This window comes from Sinohyriopsis cumingii, chromosome 17 (genome assembly GCF_028554795.1).
Source record: "Sinohyriopsis cumingii isolate HCF-2022 chromosome 17, ASM2855479v2, whole genome shotgun sequence".
Classification (NCBI taxonomy): domain Eukaryota; kingdom Metazoa; phylum Mollusca; class Bivalvia; order Unionida; family Unionidae; genus Sinohyriopsis; species Sinohyriopsis cumingii.
This window is the reverse complement of record NC_142977.1, coordinates 100,100,183-100,119,790: the sequence shown is the minus strand read 5'-3', so window position 1 is coordinate 100,119,790 and position 19,608 is coordinate 100,100,183. Positions and strand designations below refer to the sequence as shown.

The window sequence follows — 19,608 nt, the reverse complement described above, 5'->3', positions numbered from 1 at the left end:
CACACACACGCACGCACGCGTTTCATCAATCCTAAGATGGTTCTCCTGTATATCACAAGAGGCGAGTAATGAAAACAGGAACCACAGTGGTTCAGAAGTTAGCGTGCCGGACTCGCAACCACAACGATGAGACTTCAAATCCTACCATTGGATCAAACCAGGTAGGTACTTGGGCAAGACAATTCACTCGAAATGTGTGGGGGGAAAATAACCTACCTGTGTTTCTGGGCTGTAAAACAAACCCTAATGTAGATTAAAAAGTATAAAACTGTACATAAATTGCATACTAGACATATAATTAACTGAATATTCGACATATAAATACTGTAAACCGAATACTCTGCGTACACGTTTATTTTAAAATGCACTTGTGAAAAATTTTTCGCGAGGACATGACCAAAAATAGGCACACAATATTTAACAGATTGACAAGTGTTACCTTTAAAGGAAATGTCACCAAAGGTGTAAATTCACTACATACAAAACCTATGAGATCCTCAAAATAAGTAAGCAATCTAAAACTTTAAAAAGGCGCGTTTTCTAACGGTCATCCGACAAATTTTGTGTGTTTTCCCTGAGCCAAAAGTGATCCATCTGATTTGTTCCTAATATCCACCGACAAAAAAGCCAATCTCTTTCCCCGCTTAAGGGTCTTTGCCTCAATGACAATATCCTCTCCCACTTTAGCTGCCTTCATATACCTGGAAAAGAAAAAAAGCACGTGGAAAGGGGTTGGGGTGGTTGATATGGATGTGATGAGATGAAACTAGAAGATGATGTAATCTGACATAGAAATAACTTTATTTGTCCTAAAGATTTTAATGTTAAATGCGAATTTCAAGTGATAAAACTAAAGCGTGTTTGTAAAACACATACCTCCGCGATCTCCTGTTTTGTCCCACTAATTAAATATGTGTACCCGGTTACATAGTTAAATTTGTCTTTCCATGTCTAGTGTGTGTGTGTGTGTGCGCGCGCGCGTGTGTGTGTGTGTGTGTGTGTGAGGTGTCCCGCCATCCCCATATTGTACAGCCCTGTCTTCAAATGTACATGTGAAACCAATAATGCCTGTAAGATTGACTTAAACGCAAAATTTCATAATGTTACAGAAGCGTGAAATTTAGCTCACAGTATTCAAATTTTGGTATGAAAGCGTTGTATTAAAAAAACTACACATCTACATCCCGATGCTACGTTGCAGCACTCTCTGGCAAATAACCCGTGAGAAACTGACATAAACGTTAGACATAATCGAAGTCAAACAAACATTAAATGTAGGCTAGAGCTACCAAATTTTTAGTTCGGTGTCATTGTACTCAACAGTACACTGATATGTATATTTGAATTAATTTATATTTGATTTAATTGTATATTTGTTAGTTTTAATTTTATATTCCATTACTAGCTATTGCAATATAACTTTTTCTTACTGGAACAGAGTTCAGTTCTGACTCATTTTTTTTTTATTTTTGACGTAAACAACTGTATAGGAACATTGTTTCTAATGATGATCTAATTCCTGACCTTGATTCAGAATCAGTGATAATCTGTAGCAAACAACTCATTTAATTTTTTTATTCTTTCTCAGAGTAAGATTCATAAAACGGATTTGAGGTCGTACTTGGAGTACGTAACAAATAACATGTAGCAATTGTTACAAACTGGTTTTTCCAGAGGACCAATCTACATCCGGGCATCTGTTTTGCGTTGTAGTTAGATTTAATACTGTTATTGGAGAAAGAGGAGATAGAGAAACAGTAATCAAACGCAGTTACAAGCGGAGAAAATGAAGTGAGAGAGAGAGAGACAAATGCAGTTACAAAAAGAACAAGTGAAGTCACAAGAGATATAAACAAATGCAGTTGCAGAAAGAGGAGAAACTGACGCAAATGCAGCTCCAATCGGAGAAAAAGGAGAGACAGAGACAGAGAGAGAGAGAGAAGCAAATGCAAATGCAAAGAGAGAAGGAAGAGAGAGAATATCAGTTTAGAATAACAGAAATAGACCTGGCAAGTGAAATGCACGTTCTCACTTCACATACAAATTCAAGTTTTGATGTCACTAAGATTATTAGGTTAGTGCCGCCTTTTAGAGAAAAAGAAGTAGACAAATATTTCCCTCGTTTTGAAAAAATTGCTAAAAATTTAAAATGGCCAAGGGAGCATTGGACTCAATTATTACAATGTGTACTTACTGGTAAAGCTAGTGATATTTACCATTCACTGTCACAAGAGCAAAGTGGTGACTATGATCTGGGTAAGGAATGCATCTTAAAGGGTTATGAGTTAGTCACTGAGGCCTATCGGCAAAAAATCAGGAACTATAAAAAAGAAGCTGGACAAACTCACGTCGAGTTTGCAATTGAAAAAGTGCAGTCATTTGATCGATGGTGCTTAGCCTAGAAAGTTCATCAATATTAAGAAAATCTCAGACAACTCGTATTACTTGAAGAGTTCAAACACTGTGTCCATAGTGACATTAAGACTTATCTTGATGAGCAAAAGGTCGGAACTTTGGAAAATACTGCTCGTACTGCTGACGAGTATTTCTTAGCTCATAAAGTTTATTTTGTATATAAGACTTCCACTCAGCAGTCTTCTGGTAGAAAAGTATTTCAGCCTAATACAAGTCATTTTAAATTTCAGTCTGGCAAACTGCAGTGTGACAGTTTATAGTGATGTCTAGCACTGGAGAATCATGCCGCAATTCAAACTTTTAGAACCTGAAGCTCCTGATAAGCTTGATCAAAAATCCTTGTCTCTTCATATATGAACCTATTGCAAGAAGAAAGGACACGTTATTTCTGATTGCTACAAATTGAGGAAAAAAAAGCATCAGAATCAAGACAGACCTATTCCAAAACTTATTTATATGAGGTCAAGGTCACGGTCATGTATTGAAAGCAATACATTTATTGGGTCTAATAAACCCCAGTCTGATCTTATTATGGAGAATTATGAACCATTCACGTCGAAGGGTTCTATATCACTCTTGGGTGATTCAGCCAACCCCATCCCTATTAAAATTTTAAGGGACACAGGAGCTTCTCAGAGTCTTTTATTATCAGGTAGTTTGTATTTTTCTGAGAAGTCTTCTTCTGATGAGAGTGTTCTTGTTTAGGGAGTAGAGTGCGGCGTTGTTAATGTTCCTCTCCATTGTGTAAATTTGTCATCAGACTTAGTCTCAAGACCCGTGACAGTCGGAACAGTCTCTGTTGAGGGCATTTGTTTATTACTAGGCAACGACATAGCTGGAGATAAGGTTGTGGTTAATCCACATGTAACTGACAAGCCTTGTTTGGATCAAAAAGTGTATCCTATTGAAAACGAATTCCCTGATGTATACCCAGCTTGTGCAGTTACTAGGCCTATGGCAAAGAAAACTCATGAGAAATGATGTTGATCAGGTAAGTATTCCTTTAGCTGACACATCTATTAATCAGACTTTTGATGAGGTCACTTTCACACCTTGTTTGGATCAATCAAAAGGTACTGATCACAGTGATCCTCTCTTAACTACTCATTTTGTTTATTCTAATCAGGCAACAAACGACAATCACTTTTCGTCGAAAAGGAAAAATATCATGAGATCTCTTGTTTGTCTCAATGGGCCATTAGTGAAACTGAAGCCGATGAAGTACCTGTCCGTTATTTCATTACAAATGGAATTCTAATGAGAAAATGGAGACCTCCCGCGGTATCTGCTGGTGATATGTGGTCAGTGAACTATCAAATTGTAGTTCAAAAATCGTATAGACAGGAAATTCTTAGTCTGGCCCATAAAACTCCTTTGGCTGGTCATTTAGGGATTAATAATGCTTATCACAAAATCTTCAATCACTTTTATTGGCCAAAAATCAAAAGTGATGTTTGTAAATACTGCAGATCTTGTCATACTTGTCAAATAGTATAAAAACCCAATCAGAAGATACCTAAGGCTCATCTGCAACCTATTCCTGCATTTGACGAACCATTTAGTAGAATAATGGTAAATTGTGTTGGTCCCTTACCTAAGACCAAGTCAGGTGACCAATACTTGTTGACATAATGTGTGCGTCAACAAGGTTTCCAGAGGCAATTCCTTTGAGGAATTTTAAATCTAAAACCATAGTAAAATCTTTGATAAAGTTTTTACTCAATTTGGCCTTCCAAAATCTGTCCAATCTGATCATGGGACAAATTTTAGGTCTGGAATTTTCCAGCTGATTATGCTTGGATTTGGCATCCAGCAATTCAACTCAAAGGTGAAATTGTGGTTTGACAGAACTTCAATGGAGACAACATTGGAGTTTGGTAATAGAGTTCTGTCTCTCTTGCTCATTCTTCAAAAGTTTCTTCAGATTAGGTGTTACGGCCCTTACAAAGTTCAGAAGAAAATGAACGAGTTAAAGTATAATAATAGTACTAATGGGATCTAAATAAATTAAACAGTATACTGAGAGACATAGCCAGGTTAATCATGCAATCAATTTAGTTGTACCTGTCCCACTTACTGAAGATTTAAGTGACGGAATACCATCGGACTCTACTGATTTTGGAGTGACAACTCTTCGGAATTCAAAAATTATGAATGATCTGGACCAGAAAATTTCACATTTGAAATAGCAAGAAAGAAATGAACTTAAACAGTTATTATATGAATATGAGCACTTATTTCCCGATGTTCATACACGAACAAACAAAATTTTCCATGACATTGAAATTGTAAATTCCAAACCTGTGAAACAACAAACGTACAGGATGAACCCTCTCAAACAGGAATATTTGAAAAAGAAATTCAGTATTTACTGGAGAATGATTTCAAAGAGCCCAGTAAAAGTGACTGGAGTTCACAATGTATACTTTTCCGAAACCAGATAAAACTTTCCACATGTGCACTAATTACAGGAAGATGAACAGTGTGACAAAAACAGATTCATTTCCATTACCAAAAATCGATGACTGCATTGATAAAATAGGAAATGCCAAGTATGTCAACAAATCTGACCTTCTGAAAGGGTTTTGGCAAATTAAACAGATGGAAAAAGTAATGGAAACTTTGAAATTCGTGATTCCAGATGGACTTTATCAATTTAAAGTTATGCCGTTTGGGATGAAGGGTTCGCCAAGTACTTTTCAACATCTAAGGAATATGATTATCTCTGGTCTAGATAATTGTGATGCTTACATCGATGATGTCATCATCAACAACGACACCTGGAAAGAACATTTAGCAATAATTCGGAAATTCATTGACAGACTCACTGATGCAAGTTTGACAATTGATTTATCCAAAAGTGAGTTCTTCCGTGCTAGTAGAACATTTCTCAGACATATCGTGGGACATGGACAAGTTAAACTTATTGATGCTAAGGTCAAGGCTATCTCTGAATTCCCTGTGTATGCCAGTAAAAAGAAACTGATGCGATTTTTAGGTACGGCTGGATACTATCGGAAATTTTGTTCCAATTTTTTCATAATTGCTGAACCGTTGACAAATTTATTGAGCAAGAAAAACAATTTTCTTTGGACTGAAAAAATGTCAGTAGGCTTTTGATAAGTTTAAAGCCATACTTAAGAGCGCACCAGTTCGCACGGCTCCAAATTTTAGTCAATCATTTAAATTGTCTGTTGATGCAAGTGATGTTGGGGTTGAAGCAGTATTGATTCAAGAAGATAAAATTATGTTGACCATACAGTGTGCTATTTTTCTAAGAAATTAAATAAGTACCAAAGAAATTATTCAACAATCGAGAAGGAATGTTTGGCTTTGATAATGACACTACAATATTTTGAAGTTTACATTTGTTCAGCTCCTTCTTCGATTATTGTGTTTAGTAATCACATCCCCCTACTTTCATCGGCAAGATGAAAAATAAAAATCAAAGACTAATAAAGTAGAGTTTGTTGTTACAGGAATATAATATTGACATCAGGCACATCAAGGGAAAAGATAATTTAATAGCAGATGCACTTTACCGTGTATAGAAATGTATTAGTTTATCTATTTTTTGTATAATTCATAAGAGTTCTAATTTTGTTATTTTGTTGTAACCTCATATATAATTAATTTATGGTAAAAAGAAAGCTTTATTATATAAGTCATTCTTTTTCTTTTATGGGGGAAGTGTTATGTATATTTGATTTAATTTATATTTGATTTCATTTTATTGTTTGTTTGTTATTTTTTTATTTTTTTTTATTCCATTACTTGCTATTTAAATGTAGCTATATTTACTGGAATAGAGTTCAGTTTTGACAGATTTTTTAAAAATATTTTTGACGTAAACAACTTTATAGAAACATTGAATCTAATGATGACCTATTTCCTGACCTTGATTCAGAACCAGTGATAGTTTGTAGTAAACAACTTTTTTATTTTTTATTCTTTCTCTGAGTAAGGTTCATAAAGTGGTATCGAGAGCATACTTGGAGTACGTGACAAATAACATGTAGCAATTGTTAAAAACTGGGCTTTTTTAAGAGGATTGACTTACATCCGGGCATCTGTTTTGCGTCGTAGTTAGATTTATTACTGATGTTTTGAAAATAAAATAATTATTCTTGCCTTAACACTTGAAAAGTTAAAAGGTTTTATTTTGTGACCAGTTTTGGGGCTAATTATTTTATTTTATTTAGAGCTTCCTCCTCGGATGCGGGTTATCGCGGGTTAAAACCCGGCCGAATTATACCAAAGACTTATAAAAATGGTACTAACAGATGATTCGCTTGGCGCTCAGCAATAAGAGCTTAGTGTTAGAACTGGTCGTCTTGGTGTAAGGATAATATGACTGGGTGGGACATCATGCAACATGTCTGCGTCATGGTTCCCCTGTGCTAGACATCACTATAAACTGCCACACTGCAGACGTCGTAGCGATATGACTAAAAAATTGGTAAAGCTACGTTAAAAATCCAAAACACAGACACATACACACACTATATGCCATACAGCAGTGCCCAATGCATCGCCTTTTTTATCTTTTTAGGAAATGCGTCCAGGTGTGTCATCACTGATAATCGTGACTTTAATAATGGCCAAATACATTTAATTACATTTTACTTGTATGTTATTTTCAACTGACGTCACGGTATAATGGTACTAAAATGCAATGTAGTTACTGATTGTAAAGTTAGGACAATGTTTCTGCTTGGTTTTTGTTTCCTCTTTTTATCCAGTTATAAATCACTGACATTGTTCTAAAACACAGGTATAGTTGCAAAACTTAACGACGCATTTTTAATGTTTTAATATAATATCTGTCACTCACTTGGGAAGACGAAATATAATTGCGAGACGTAAAGAGCAACCCATTCTCGATCATGTTCGTACAGTGCGCAAAATGTGTCATACAGTCAAGAAATGGTTTTGAATCAAAATAAAAATCTGCCTTAGTAATCTTTCTTTGAGATGAAGAAGAAGCGATTCTGTTTTTCTACTACCAACTTTTGGTCAATCGCGTACTTGGCATCTCACTTTTATCTATGACTTTGCTAGAGCTCGATACACAACGTATCTTAAAAATAATCCATGGGTGTACTTAACTTTTCAAATTTTTCTTTGATCAGGGTGTAAATAGGCTTGACAAGACTGTCGGTTGGCGAATTGTTTACCTTCTCATGGACTTGGGAGGTCCTTTGATCATAGCTATTAGACCTCTCTCCGTCACGAAACCCGAAATCATTAGACCTGGCACCGAACGCATATACATTTCCGTCAAAAGTCTCGCTCTCATACGAAGCTGTAGTCATAGTAAACTGAACCTCCTTGTAGATGGCATGTCAATGTCGCGACGCTTCTTTTGCTCTGCGACAAACAAAGAAGTATTGGCCGCTAGAGTAACCTCTGAACATCCCACATTACTGGCATGTCTTTGCCCCCCCCCCCCCCCCCGTGGCCATTATAATAATAATAATAATAATAATAATAATAATAATAATAATCAGACGAAAATGTATAATGGATCACATTTCAATCCTTTATTTTCTTCTTGTTCGACACAAAATGACTATTACAGTCAAATAAATGTGCCGCCAACCAAAACTGAATATTACTGTCTAATAGATTTTGCCGCCAACGAAAACCTTTCAAAAGCACGCGCATATAGGTGGGGGTGGGGGCTAGTTACAAACATTCTGTCAGAAGGCTCTAACTTTGGAACTTAAACAATCGAAATTACAAATTCATAAAAACTGACTGCGTAGGAACTCACTGCAAGAAACATTATTATATGCCTAATTCAACCTAACGGGATTATTAAGTTCCAATCATTTATTTTAGAACTAAAAATGCAAATAAACTGGTCTCATTTTTGCTATCCCCCAAAGTACGCCTCTCTCACTCTCTGACCCACATTTAAGCAATCTCTAACGCTATCAAGACATAAATATACTCTGTTCCACCATAAGATTATATCTCATTAGTAACAAAATATCAACATTAACTCGTAAAGGTCTATACCTGTACATCTTAATACAATAAAAACATCTATCAAATATTTTACTATAGAATAACTAAACAAGCAGGCATCCCACCCCCAGCTGATCTATGGAATATCATGATTTCAGCTGAATAAAACCAATCGAAAAGTGAATGCTACAACATTATCCGAACTCCCACCTCTGCCACCAGAGCATCTTTATTGCAGCACACAAGGGGTCTTAATACCAAACGAATCAACCAAAATGTGATTAAGCATGGCTTGATCTCCATTGCGCCCCCATTTCCAAGGACGAGAAGACAACATTCGTTATCAACTATATGGTCCTTAAATGCGCAAATGATACAAATAATATTAATCTAATCACTTATTGGCCACACATCACGAAACAATAAATTTACACTTGTATGATCTTTTTTTTATGTTTGTATGACTTATCAGTAAACTCTTCCAAGCCGAAGATTGGCACTTTAATGCATTATATAATCATGATCGAAGACCTTATACAAAGAATCATTTTTATCACAGATTATAAGAAAGTCTCGTGAATACTGTGAATTGCTACGTCTGCTCTCAGAAACTGAGTAATTATTCCGTTTGAGAAATATTTTCCTATCACCAGCTCCCAATAATAAACAAATAATTACTAAAATCTAAAAAAGCCATAAACAGAAACATGAATAAAAAACACATACCATATTATTATTATTATTATTATTAGCAGTAGTAGTAGTAGTATTACATCATCATTATTATTATTATTATTATTATTATTATTATTATTATTATTAAGTTTCTATCCTGGATGGTGTGGGATGAATTGTGCTACATTACAAACGCACGCATGAAAGCATTTCCGAACGATCAGTATTAACAATTCCAGTCCTTCCCTCCAGATACGCCATAATGACAAAGCTCTGAGGACTGAGTGTACACATGAAAACTGTACTGCCTTACTGTCGTCATAAAGTAAATCGTCATGATACATGTCTTCTTTCGTGGTTTGCCTTCGTCAATATTTGGACGGTCCGGTGGGAGTGCACACAAAAGATATAATGACAAAATTAATAACGACAACTGCCATGAGACAAAACAACTCATTTGCCGTCAACATCACCAGCAGCAGTATCGTCATTATCATAATTTACTATAAAACTAATCTTAAAAAAATACAAAGATGATTATGAGAAGGAGGGAGTTGATGATGATGATGATGACGATGACGTATACGATTATTAAGACCAAATTATCACGTTAGTACGCTTCTGAGAAAATGGATTCAGAAAGTGCACGGCGTAAATAATTATTTACAAAAAAAAAAAAAAAATAGTTAACTGTATCAAACGTTGTAAAAACTTTAAGTCGTAAGAATCGAAGAGTTATACAGAATACGATCTAACTATACAACGTGTATGGAGGTAGAACAAGACCTTCTAAGTGTTTCTAAATTAAGCCTCTGTGTGTGTGTGTGTGTGAGAGAGAGAGAGAGAGAGAGAGAGAGAGAGAGAGAGAGGTTACATACGATATGTCCATATTGACGCTAACTCCGGCAACATTTTCGTCTGTGGCCATCAATGCCCATGTGGAGACCGCATCTACTAATGTTGCGGTACAACCACCATGAAGGGTCCCCCCTCGATTCTGATGCTCCTCCTTAACGGTCAGTTCGCAAGTGCACGTACCATTGCCACCTGAGACTACTCGAATCTGTCATTAATTGAAGAAAAGAAATTGTGATGGCAAGTACTTTCAGTAGCGATAACAACCTAACTAGGTAGCGATAACAGCGTAACTAGGGATCGCTTCTGTCGGACCGAGTTCCACCATCTTACTATTTTTGTACAGAGAGGGTACCCCTCTATACGGGGCTTCCATTCGTTTAACTCTGATTGGATAATTTCATGAATAGCTGGAAAAGTATGGCAAAACCTGCGCAAAGAAAACCATTTTGCTTTTATCTTAAACTGTACAATATTGTAACAATTTGAAACGGCACAGACAAAATGTTCCTGAAAAAGCCACAAACTTTGGATCGGGGAGGGTTAAACGCGGGAGAGATTTTATTTATGTATAAAGCTTTGAACTGTATCAAGAACCTTTTAGTACTTATCTTCGGTTCGTGGAAATGGAACTGTATTATAACATATCCCCCGTCTCATCGTTAACAGGAAATACGTGTCAGTTCTCTCCCTTAGGCAGCTTGTAGAGGTAGCAGCCATAGAGTCTGACGTTTTATCTCTAACGTAAAACGAAATCTGTGACAACACGAAATCACTCTTTCTGTACAATAACTATACATATATTTATAGTACAGATAAGGTGATTTATTGCAAGATACTTTACTGATAAAACGTCAGATTCTTTTGGTAGCATCTATAAAAAAATATAATATCCTGAATATAACTGAAACCGCTCCGGTGGCCTAGTGGTTAGAGCGTCTGCCTTGGATGCGGGAGGCCGTGGGTTTGATCCCCGGCCGAGTTATACCAAAGACTTACGAACAATGGTACTAACAGCTGCCTCGCTTGGCGCTCAGCATTAAGAGGTTCGTGTTAGGACTGGTCGGCCTGGTGTCAGGATAATGTGACTTGGTGGGACATCATGCTACATGTCTGCGGCACAATACCCAAGTGCTAGTAGACATCACTATAAACTGTCACACTGCAGACATCGTAACAATATGACTGAAAAATTGTTAAAGCTACGTTAAAAATCTAAATCACACACACAATATAACTGAATATAAATAACGTCGCTACCGCTACAAGTAACAAACTCAATTTGTTTTCATTATTACTACAACAAACCAGAATCTAACTTGCTTTATACATTTGGATTTGAAATTAATGTAATAGTTTAAAAGATTAATACAAATTTTACGTGTATCTTCTACCGATGTCATTGTTTTCTGTTAGAAGAATAATACCCCCACCTGTATTTAAAAAAAAAAAATGTTTCTAAGGCTATTCACAGTTTAGGCTGATTTAGCATCCATCCCCCTCCATCAACATCTTGATTTTTCTGTGATGTTATCATTATTTTACCCCGTTTACAAATAAGTTAATATTGTTATGACATAAAAAATATCAACACAACTACTCAAGAAAGCAAAAAAAAAAGTATATACAGTACTGTATTTAACTTTTCATAGAAAATATTAGAGAAGAATAAATAATTTATGTAATCCTGCATTAAAAAAACACAATATTTTTCGATGAATTAGTCTAAAAGAAATTATCATACAGGTAGGCATTTATAAGGAACCAATACACTAGATCGTCTTGTAACACTGTTCTTATAAATTTATTGGAAATGGAGGTGGATGTTACCAATCCCTTTTTGTTTTCTCACTTTCACATGAATAAACATTATAACGACAAGTTTTTCACCTAATTTGGCTTTTGGACTGGACATAACACTCATAACTGCAAATTCTGGATTGGCCGAGGAACGTTTCGCCATAATTTCCTTTCATATGCCACATACATCTGTAAATTATGCCTCGAGAATAGTCTGATTATATTCTCTTGTGACTGTTTCAAGAACAAACCCCCAAAAACATTCAATTACTGTATTTGTATTCAATATATAAACTGTACAAAAAAGATAGCTTTTTGGATAAACCGTTTAGTTTTGCAGGCAATAAAATAAGTTGTTTCCATTTGATATGAGTAAAACCATGAAAAGGAGTGTATTTTATTTGCTAATTTGTTATTTCTGATATTTTGACCCTCACAAAGATACCATATTTATAAACATGAGATGAAATTTTAAATTTGGCCTGTTACGCCTACTTTCAGGAGACCGCTCCGCTCTCCTAGTGGTTAGAGCGTCCGCCTTGGATGCGGGACGTCGCGGGTTCAAACCCCAGCCGAATCATACCAAATATTGACAAAAATGGTACTAACAGCTGCCTCGTTTAGCGTTCAGCATTAAGAGGTTAATGTTAGGACTGGTCGGCCTGGTGTCAGTATAATGTGACTGGGCGGGATATCATGCTACATGTCTGCGGCATGATGCCCCAGTACTAGACATCACTATAAACTGCCACGCTGAAGACATCGTAGCGATATGACTGTAAAATTGTTAAAGCACCGTTAGAAGCCCAAATCACACACACACACACACACACACACACACACACACACACATAGACACACCTTCAGGAAACAAATAAACTACACGCAGATACTGCTGATGATGGTGATGATTTTGGTGTTTTACAGCGGAGGAATATAAGAAGGTTGATTATTCTGGAATTTCACAATACACCAATACAATTTGGCTATTTGGTACTTCCGAACATGCTTTTGGTGTTTACGGCAAAGCTATACAAGTAAGTCATTTAGCGCTGATGATCAAAATTTTGAGTTTTACAGAACAACAATACAAGCACGCTAAATAGTATTGCTGCAGATTATGTTGGTGTTATGCGGAACTGCAATTAAAGTAGGTTGTTTCGTACAAATGCTGGTGATTTGGGAGTTTTACAGCACAACAACACAATTAGGTTATTTAGTGATGTTGACTATTCTATTTTGGCGTTGTACTGCACAGCAATACCTGTAGGTTTTTTAGTAGTGGTGCTGATGCTTTTGGAGTTTTACAGCACAACAATACAAATAGGTATTTTAGTGCTGCTAATGCTGAATTTGAAGAAACGAGGAGAACTGCAGTGTATCCCCCAGGGGCGTAAAACTGAGGGTAAAAAAAAACAACCTTGGTGTCAGAACTGGGGGTTAAATTAAAAATGTGGGGGTCAAAAATATACTGACAAATTTTCATCCGAGTTGTACTTTTTCAGCTTGCAATAGGATATTACAACTTGCACAACATACTCTCTCTCTCTCTCTCTCTCTCTCTCTCTCTCTTTAAACATACAAATAAACCAACATGCACAATTAACAAACAAATGCATTGTCCATTCAAAGAATAATTTTATTAGTTCATTTTTCTTTTAAAATCGTACTTTTAACAGTCTCCTTATAATCTTTTTGAATCAATATTATAGACCAACATATTACATACAAGCCAATACAAAAAGCCTAATAAATCTTTTTAACCGAATGGCAGTCAATTTACTGCATGTCATAAAATGTGTACTATCATCGGTTTCATTGTACTTCGTCCTAGAACACATTTATCCAAAAACCAAGGAGGCTAATGATTCATCTTGTTTCTAATAAGTTACATTTGAACTTTAAGGTCTTTATTTTATTGCAGCAAAGTTAAAAACCAACAAAATCTGCAATGACCCCCCCTGACTGTGTAATTGAAATAAACGCATTTGTCTCGGCAAGTTTACTGATTTCTTTGTTGTGAAAGAATGTCTTGGGTTATAATGTGTTCTCCAGATATCTTGTGGCGAACGAGGGCAGATTTGTTAAAATTCTTAAACCCTGTCACAAAAGGATTATTCACTTTTGCAGTCTTCGCAATCACGCTATCAAAAGTCACAACGGTAATCCTAATGGATGTGCCGTATTCCAGTCAAGGGAATTATTTTCTCCATTTTTCATTAAAGTTAGATCCAGTTACTCCTTTGTGTTCTGCTTCTTTCACTTTCTTCGCTAATGATTTTTAGTGCACAACGTTTTAATCTGGAGATCACTTTCTAGTGCAACAAACATTGAGGTTAAACATCAAGATGACATCTTGCTGAGCTCAATGGAAATCGCGTGAGAGCTCGCGAGATTAGGGCAAGCTACTCCGTCATAACATTGCCTATGCTAGTATGGTTCCTTATTTCGTATGTTCCCTGCGTTCCACTCCGCTATACGAATAGAGGACCCAACACAGGGAGTAAACAAAGCGGGGAACCAGTCAATGCCTATGCTCGAAGTATACACGATGCAACCCTTTGTCCAACGCATTGGATATTAAATAAATCCTGATCGCATTATGCGAATCCCTTGCGTCAAAAAAAAAAAAACGCACGGCAACAAAATGTGTGCGTCAATTTTCTCCAGCGTGCGTCCCTGACGCACAAATGTGCGTAAAGGGAAACACTGTGAGAATTGTCACTGTTTTCATAAAAATTACATAGAGAGTAACATTTCGATTACCAAAGGTATTCATTAAACATTAACAGACTGCGCATTAGCTTTCAAAACTGACCGATACAGAGAAAGGACAATAAAACCAGGAGATGCTGGAACTTGCTCGACTTAACAATCGACGATGAAAACCAGCTCTTCCTAAACCGTATAGTTCTCAATAATCCCCATATCATACTCAGTCTAAGGATTTTCAGACGGAAACAACGCCTTCAATCAACAGCTACATAGTGTAATAAGCTCTGCATTGAAGATACTACAATATTATCTGCAGAATTCAAAAAAATATATATATATATATATATATATATATATATATATATATATATATATATATATATATATATATATATATATATATATATATATGTGTGTGTGTGTGTGTGTGTGTGTAGGTTTTGTGTGTGTGTGTGTGAACAGCATAGATTCATTATTGTATATCCACATCAGCTGTTCACTTTCGTATTCTTTAAGCGAACAAAACAGTTTCAGACCTGTCAATAGAACAGTTTCAAATCTGTCAAAGTGAACAGAAGTTTCAGATCTGTTTGTTCAGTCCAGCTACAATTTAGTGCACGTTTACACCATTTGTATAAACATTTGTCGAATCTAAACTGTATACCTGGCGCAAATTTGAGTGCTTAACAAAGTCATGAATTTCCGATGATCACGTTTCTGCATCGTAAAAAAATAATCATCCGGGATCAAATCTTCAATGGAATCATTCAAAGAAACACATACAAGGTCATCACACGTTCAAGGACAGCCTCATAAAATATCGGTTTGGTTTGGAAATAAATGTTACCTGTTTCAAAATGCTTTCAAATCCACTATTCTTCGTACAGTGTTCAACGATCTGTTTCAGCAAGGATAATCGTGCAGTAGCTGACATAATTGACCAGCGCTGTCAAAGGGATACCAGTCTGTTGTAGTAGCGCTTATTATAGGGGAAGTAATTGACTATTTCCAAATTCTATATTTTTCTAGTGCTTTAAAAGTTTTCTCCCATATATCACGCACGGAGAAAATGCGTGAGAGAAAACTTGTATGTATGTATGTATGTATGTATGTATGTATGTATGTATGTATGTATGTAATAATCTAACTAAAGGTGTGTATGTATGTATATATATATATATATATATATATATATATATATATATATATATATATATATATATATATATATATATATATATATATATATATATATATTGTACATTATATATTTAAAAAATGTATTTCTCATGTTGGCTTCATTCTTCATCTTACGTTAAAGGCAACTACTGACGCGATGATGAAAAACACTCTGAAAGAATCAGCAATTCCGTCACGCAAGGGTATGATGTGTCAAACTTTGGAGTTTCTAAAGTTTTAATGGTTTCATTAAGATTTTATTTTATTTAAGTTCTCTACGTTTCGATGTTATGCGCAAAAAGTCACTTTTGAAAAATAATCTAACTTATTGCCCGAAAATGCATCCTAGAATAACATAAGTATGGTCATCAAGAATTTTGTATTTCTTTGCATTAACAGACGAAAACAACAGTACTTTGCTATGAAATCATTAGGCTGCCATAGAGATTACGGGATACTTCTATGGCATACGTCAGGAAAATGGCGTCTTTTATATTTTTCAATACGTTGACATAATTATGTAGACATGACGATAAATTTACATACTTAGGTTGTTATATTTTGACAACATGTCACTAGAAAAGCATAAATATATAAATGTGTCATCGTTTCTGCATAAGCATGTCAACAAGTCGCAGTTGGAAACTCGTCTTGCTGACGTACAAGGAGGCATCATCTTCATCATGTATGCTATACAGATATCTCTTTCTGATGGTGAACGCATAATATGTCCTTAGTATACTGCAAAAAAATATCAGAATTTTTTATAAAAAAATTGCATTCTGAAGAAGTGTTTAAACAAAATCTGCATTAAATATCATTTAGGAATAATCACATATTGCGTTTCCCATAGACTCGTACGTATTTTGCAGTTAGCAAAAAAGCAACAGCAACAACAAAACTATTACAATCGACATACCATTTGTCAATATTTAGTCTGAGTAAATGAAGTTGTACAGATGCGCAAACATTGAACAAAGTCTGTTGAGGCTTCCATTACTGGGGTCAGACAGTCTCTTCTATTACTTCGACGGGGAATACATAAATGTTGGTGACAATAAACATACTATAGGTGTAATTACATATTACATTTAGTATAAATGTCAGTAAATGAATTCTTAGTTGTGTGGATGTCATATTCAGGTTGTAAAACTGTTCTTTATGTCAGAGATAATATGTACAATTCACTGCAGACAGTTTTGCCTTGTCGCTTGTCAGTGTTATCAGTTCCTAGTCTTCTGATGTAAGTAAATCTGTCGTAAGATTTCCGCAGGTAAATATTATCATACTATTGTTGACCGTTGTTTGGGTAAATATGACGTTCTGACGTCACTAAACGTAATGTTTTGATCAGTAATATCATATTTTTAAAACTTTATATTTATGCAGATAAGGTTGTTCCATCATTTTATTGATACAAGTGCAATTTAATTTTTTTTAAAAGTAAGAACATCATAATAGCTGTTTCACTCTCGTATATGCTTTGCGTGAGAACTATGAATTTTCTCATTGGACGGCATGGCGTTATACGATCTGAGATACCTATAGACTATAGTGTATGTATTATTTGATACTGTGGACGAGAGCGTCATACCACGGGCGAGATTACAAGCCCCATGAACGTCAGGCATACGATCTTTGTTCAACAAATAATTGCATTTAAACTGATTTTCATAAACTTTCAGTAAGAACTAATTTGTTTGAGAAGTAAACAGTATAATGCGACTGGTTGTCTTTCTAATTGTTGTTGTTCTGGGTTTAACGTCATTTCTTAGCGCAAGTTAGGCTATACATGTTAGGATAACCGGTGGAGGAAGAACCAGGAAAAAATACTTTAAAAACCACCGACTCACGGGAAGCTACTGGCAAGTTTTCTCACATACTCACATTCGCCGAGCCCGAGACTCGAACCTACGCGAACAGAGGTGAGATAGCAGTGATCGGTAAAGGCGAACTCTTTTGACCACTCTCCCACCATGGGCTCCCAACAACACGATTTAACGTCACACACACACGCACACACACACACACACACACACACACACACACACACACACACATATGAATGAACTCACATCCCTGCCGTGTGTGTCCGCTACAAAATGTCTTTTTGTGCCGATTCACAATCACCTTTTCATATTGATAAGTTGATTGTTTTCATTTTTGAGTTTTTAAATTGATTAAATCATTATAAGTTACACTTATGATTCATACCTGAAAGATGGTTTTAATGAAAAAAGTAGAGCACTAGGCCTACGGACACAGATCCTTGAATACTGAACGCTCATCAATGCTTTGACGTACAGGCGCAAGAAAATTAGCATGGGATAGAATCTAAGCGAAACGACGAACCAACCAGAGGTATTTAAAATATTATAATATATTTAAAGTTGATCTAAGTCATTTTTCTGCTTTACGTAACATTACTAACGACCATTCAAATGTCTCTCTCTCCCCTCTCCCCCCCCCCTCTCTCTCTCTCTCTCTCTCTCTCTCTCTCTCTCTCTCTCTTCCTTTGGTCGGTTTGACTTGACTTAACATGTACCATCTATTCTTCATAGGTCCAGATACGTCGTGGTATTACACAAGCGATTGTCAACACAGAAAGAGAGGGGGGTGGGGGCTTTGGATATTTTCATATTTAATTGATAATAATCGACTTTTAGAACCTTATAATAGGTTTAAGAAACAACAACAACAACATCAACAAAGCCTTCAATACATTACGTATGTGTTCCCCGTAACCAAGACAATTAACTTAATGTGTCGACCAGCAATTCCAACTTGTATCATTGATTATGAAACACTTCAGACAGGTTCCAAGATAAGTGTAAACACGCCGTTATGAAGAACTCTACTGTAGGTTACTTGGTGCAATCTCAGTTTCAGTGTTTTTATGCAGCCCAATTTCTTTTCTCTCTCACTCCGGATTTCTGCGTAGTTAGTCCCTTGGACATGAGAAGGGAGGGGGAAACGGAAAAAGAAAGGATTGCGATTAAATTGTGTATAATGTTTAATTCATTTAGAAAACGGGGATTATTACTACATTTTATCGTTATTTTCATACGTCACTAATGATTAATGAGTCGAAATTCATCATTGATCTCTAGGAGTAGACCCAACAGCACACAATTCCAAGAATGTTTATGTATGCGTATTATTGCGCCGTGGGCGGATCACAAATTGATATACCAACAGTATTGGTATATCACATTGCTTTATACCAACACTTTAAAAGCCATGTTATTTTTAATGTATGTGATATATATATATATATATATATATATATATATATATATATATATATATATATATATATATATATATATAATTACATACAAAATTATTATAACATCATGCGATAAGTTATGATATGACCAAAATGAATTATAAAACGGCTTCATAGTAAAATTTTGCATCATGGAATTATTCTTTTGGAATTTAGTACGACATTGTGGTAATTCCGAATAACATTAATCGTGGATTACATACATTTTTGTTGAAAGCTTAAGTTCACGTTATTTATTTTCTAACTTGATTTTCATTTAAATCGTTATTTTACATATTTTCTACATTTTCTCTATGTCATATATGATAATAAACAGGGTTTGTTTGTTACTAACTGAATTCTTTATTCCAATGCTACACATCGTGTCAGATATAATTTCTTTCTTCCTTAATTATCACATGAAGAACTGGATGGCCGTAATTTGATAAGAAACGAAACGTATGGGTTAGATTCTAGTCAATCCTTTAAAAGAACTACGTATTGCGGTTTTATGGTTTTTAACATCTGCAAACTGCCGGGTCAGATTTCGATTAAATTAGTCTCTCAAGAGATATAACAGATTTTATGATTCGCACTGTCTATTTTTATGCAAATACAAGGGAGAAATTCAAACGATATTAAATGTCTGTTGCGGTTTAGATGGCAAGTTTTACTAGTTCGCCAAGCCTAACAGAAAACACCCGCAACATTCTATCTGAGCAAAGGTT

General features: G+C 35.5%; 1 protein-coding gene across 1 annotated transcript; it reads right to left on the bottom strand.

Annotated features, from left to right (window-relative positions):
* Nucleotides 1-336: 336 nt before the first annotated feature.
* On the bottom strand, nt 337-15,416 carry LOC149779536 (acyl-coenzyme A thioesterase 13-like). The gene is made up of 3 exons (XM_089940242.1): nt 15,281-15,416; nt 9,942-10,126; nt 337-701 (listed from the first exon to the last, which is right to left on the bottom strand). Exons 1-3 carry the CDS (start codon nt 15,365-15,367, stop codon nt 548-550), a joined length of 426 nt encoding a protein of 141 aa, XP_089796368.1. The 5' UTR covers nt 15,368-15,416; the 3' UTR covers nt 337-547.
* Between the last annotated feature and the right edge of the window lie 4,192 nt (nt 15,417-19,608).

Bases quoted from the DNA above. Each gene is read 5' to 3' on its own strand.
- LOC149779536 (XM_089940242.1), bottom strand. From the start codon at position 15,367: ATGTCAGCTACTGCACGATTATCCTTGCTGAAACAGATCGTTGAACAC. The intron at 10,127-15,280 runs GTAACATTTATT...AATTAATGACAG, and splicing joins TTGAAAGCATTTTGAAACAG to ATTCGAGTAGTCTCAGGTGG. The intron at 702-9,941 runs GTATGTAACCTC...TTTCTTTTCCAG, and splicing joins AGCGTCAATATGGACATATC to GTATATGAAGGCAGCTAAAG.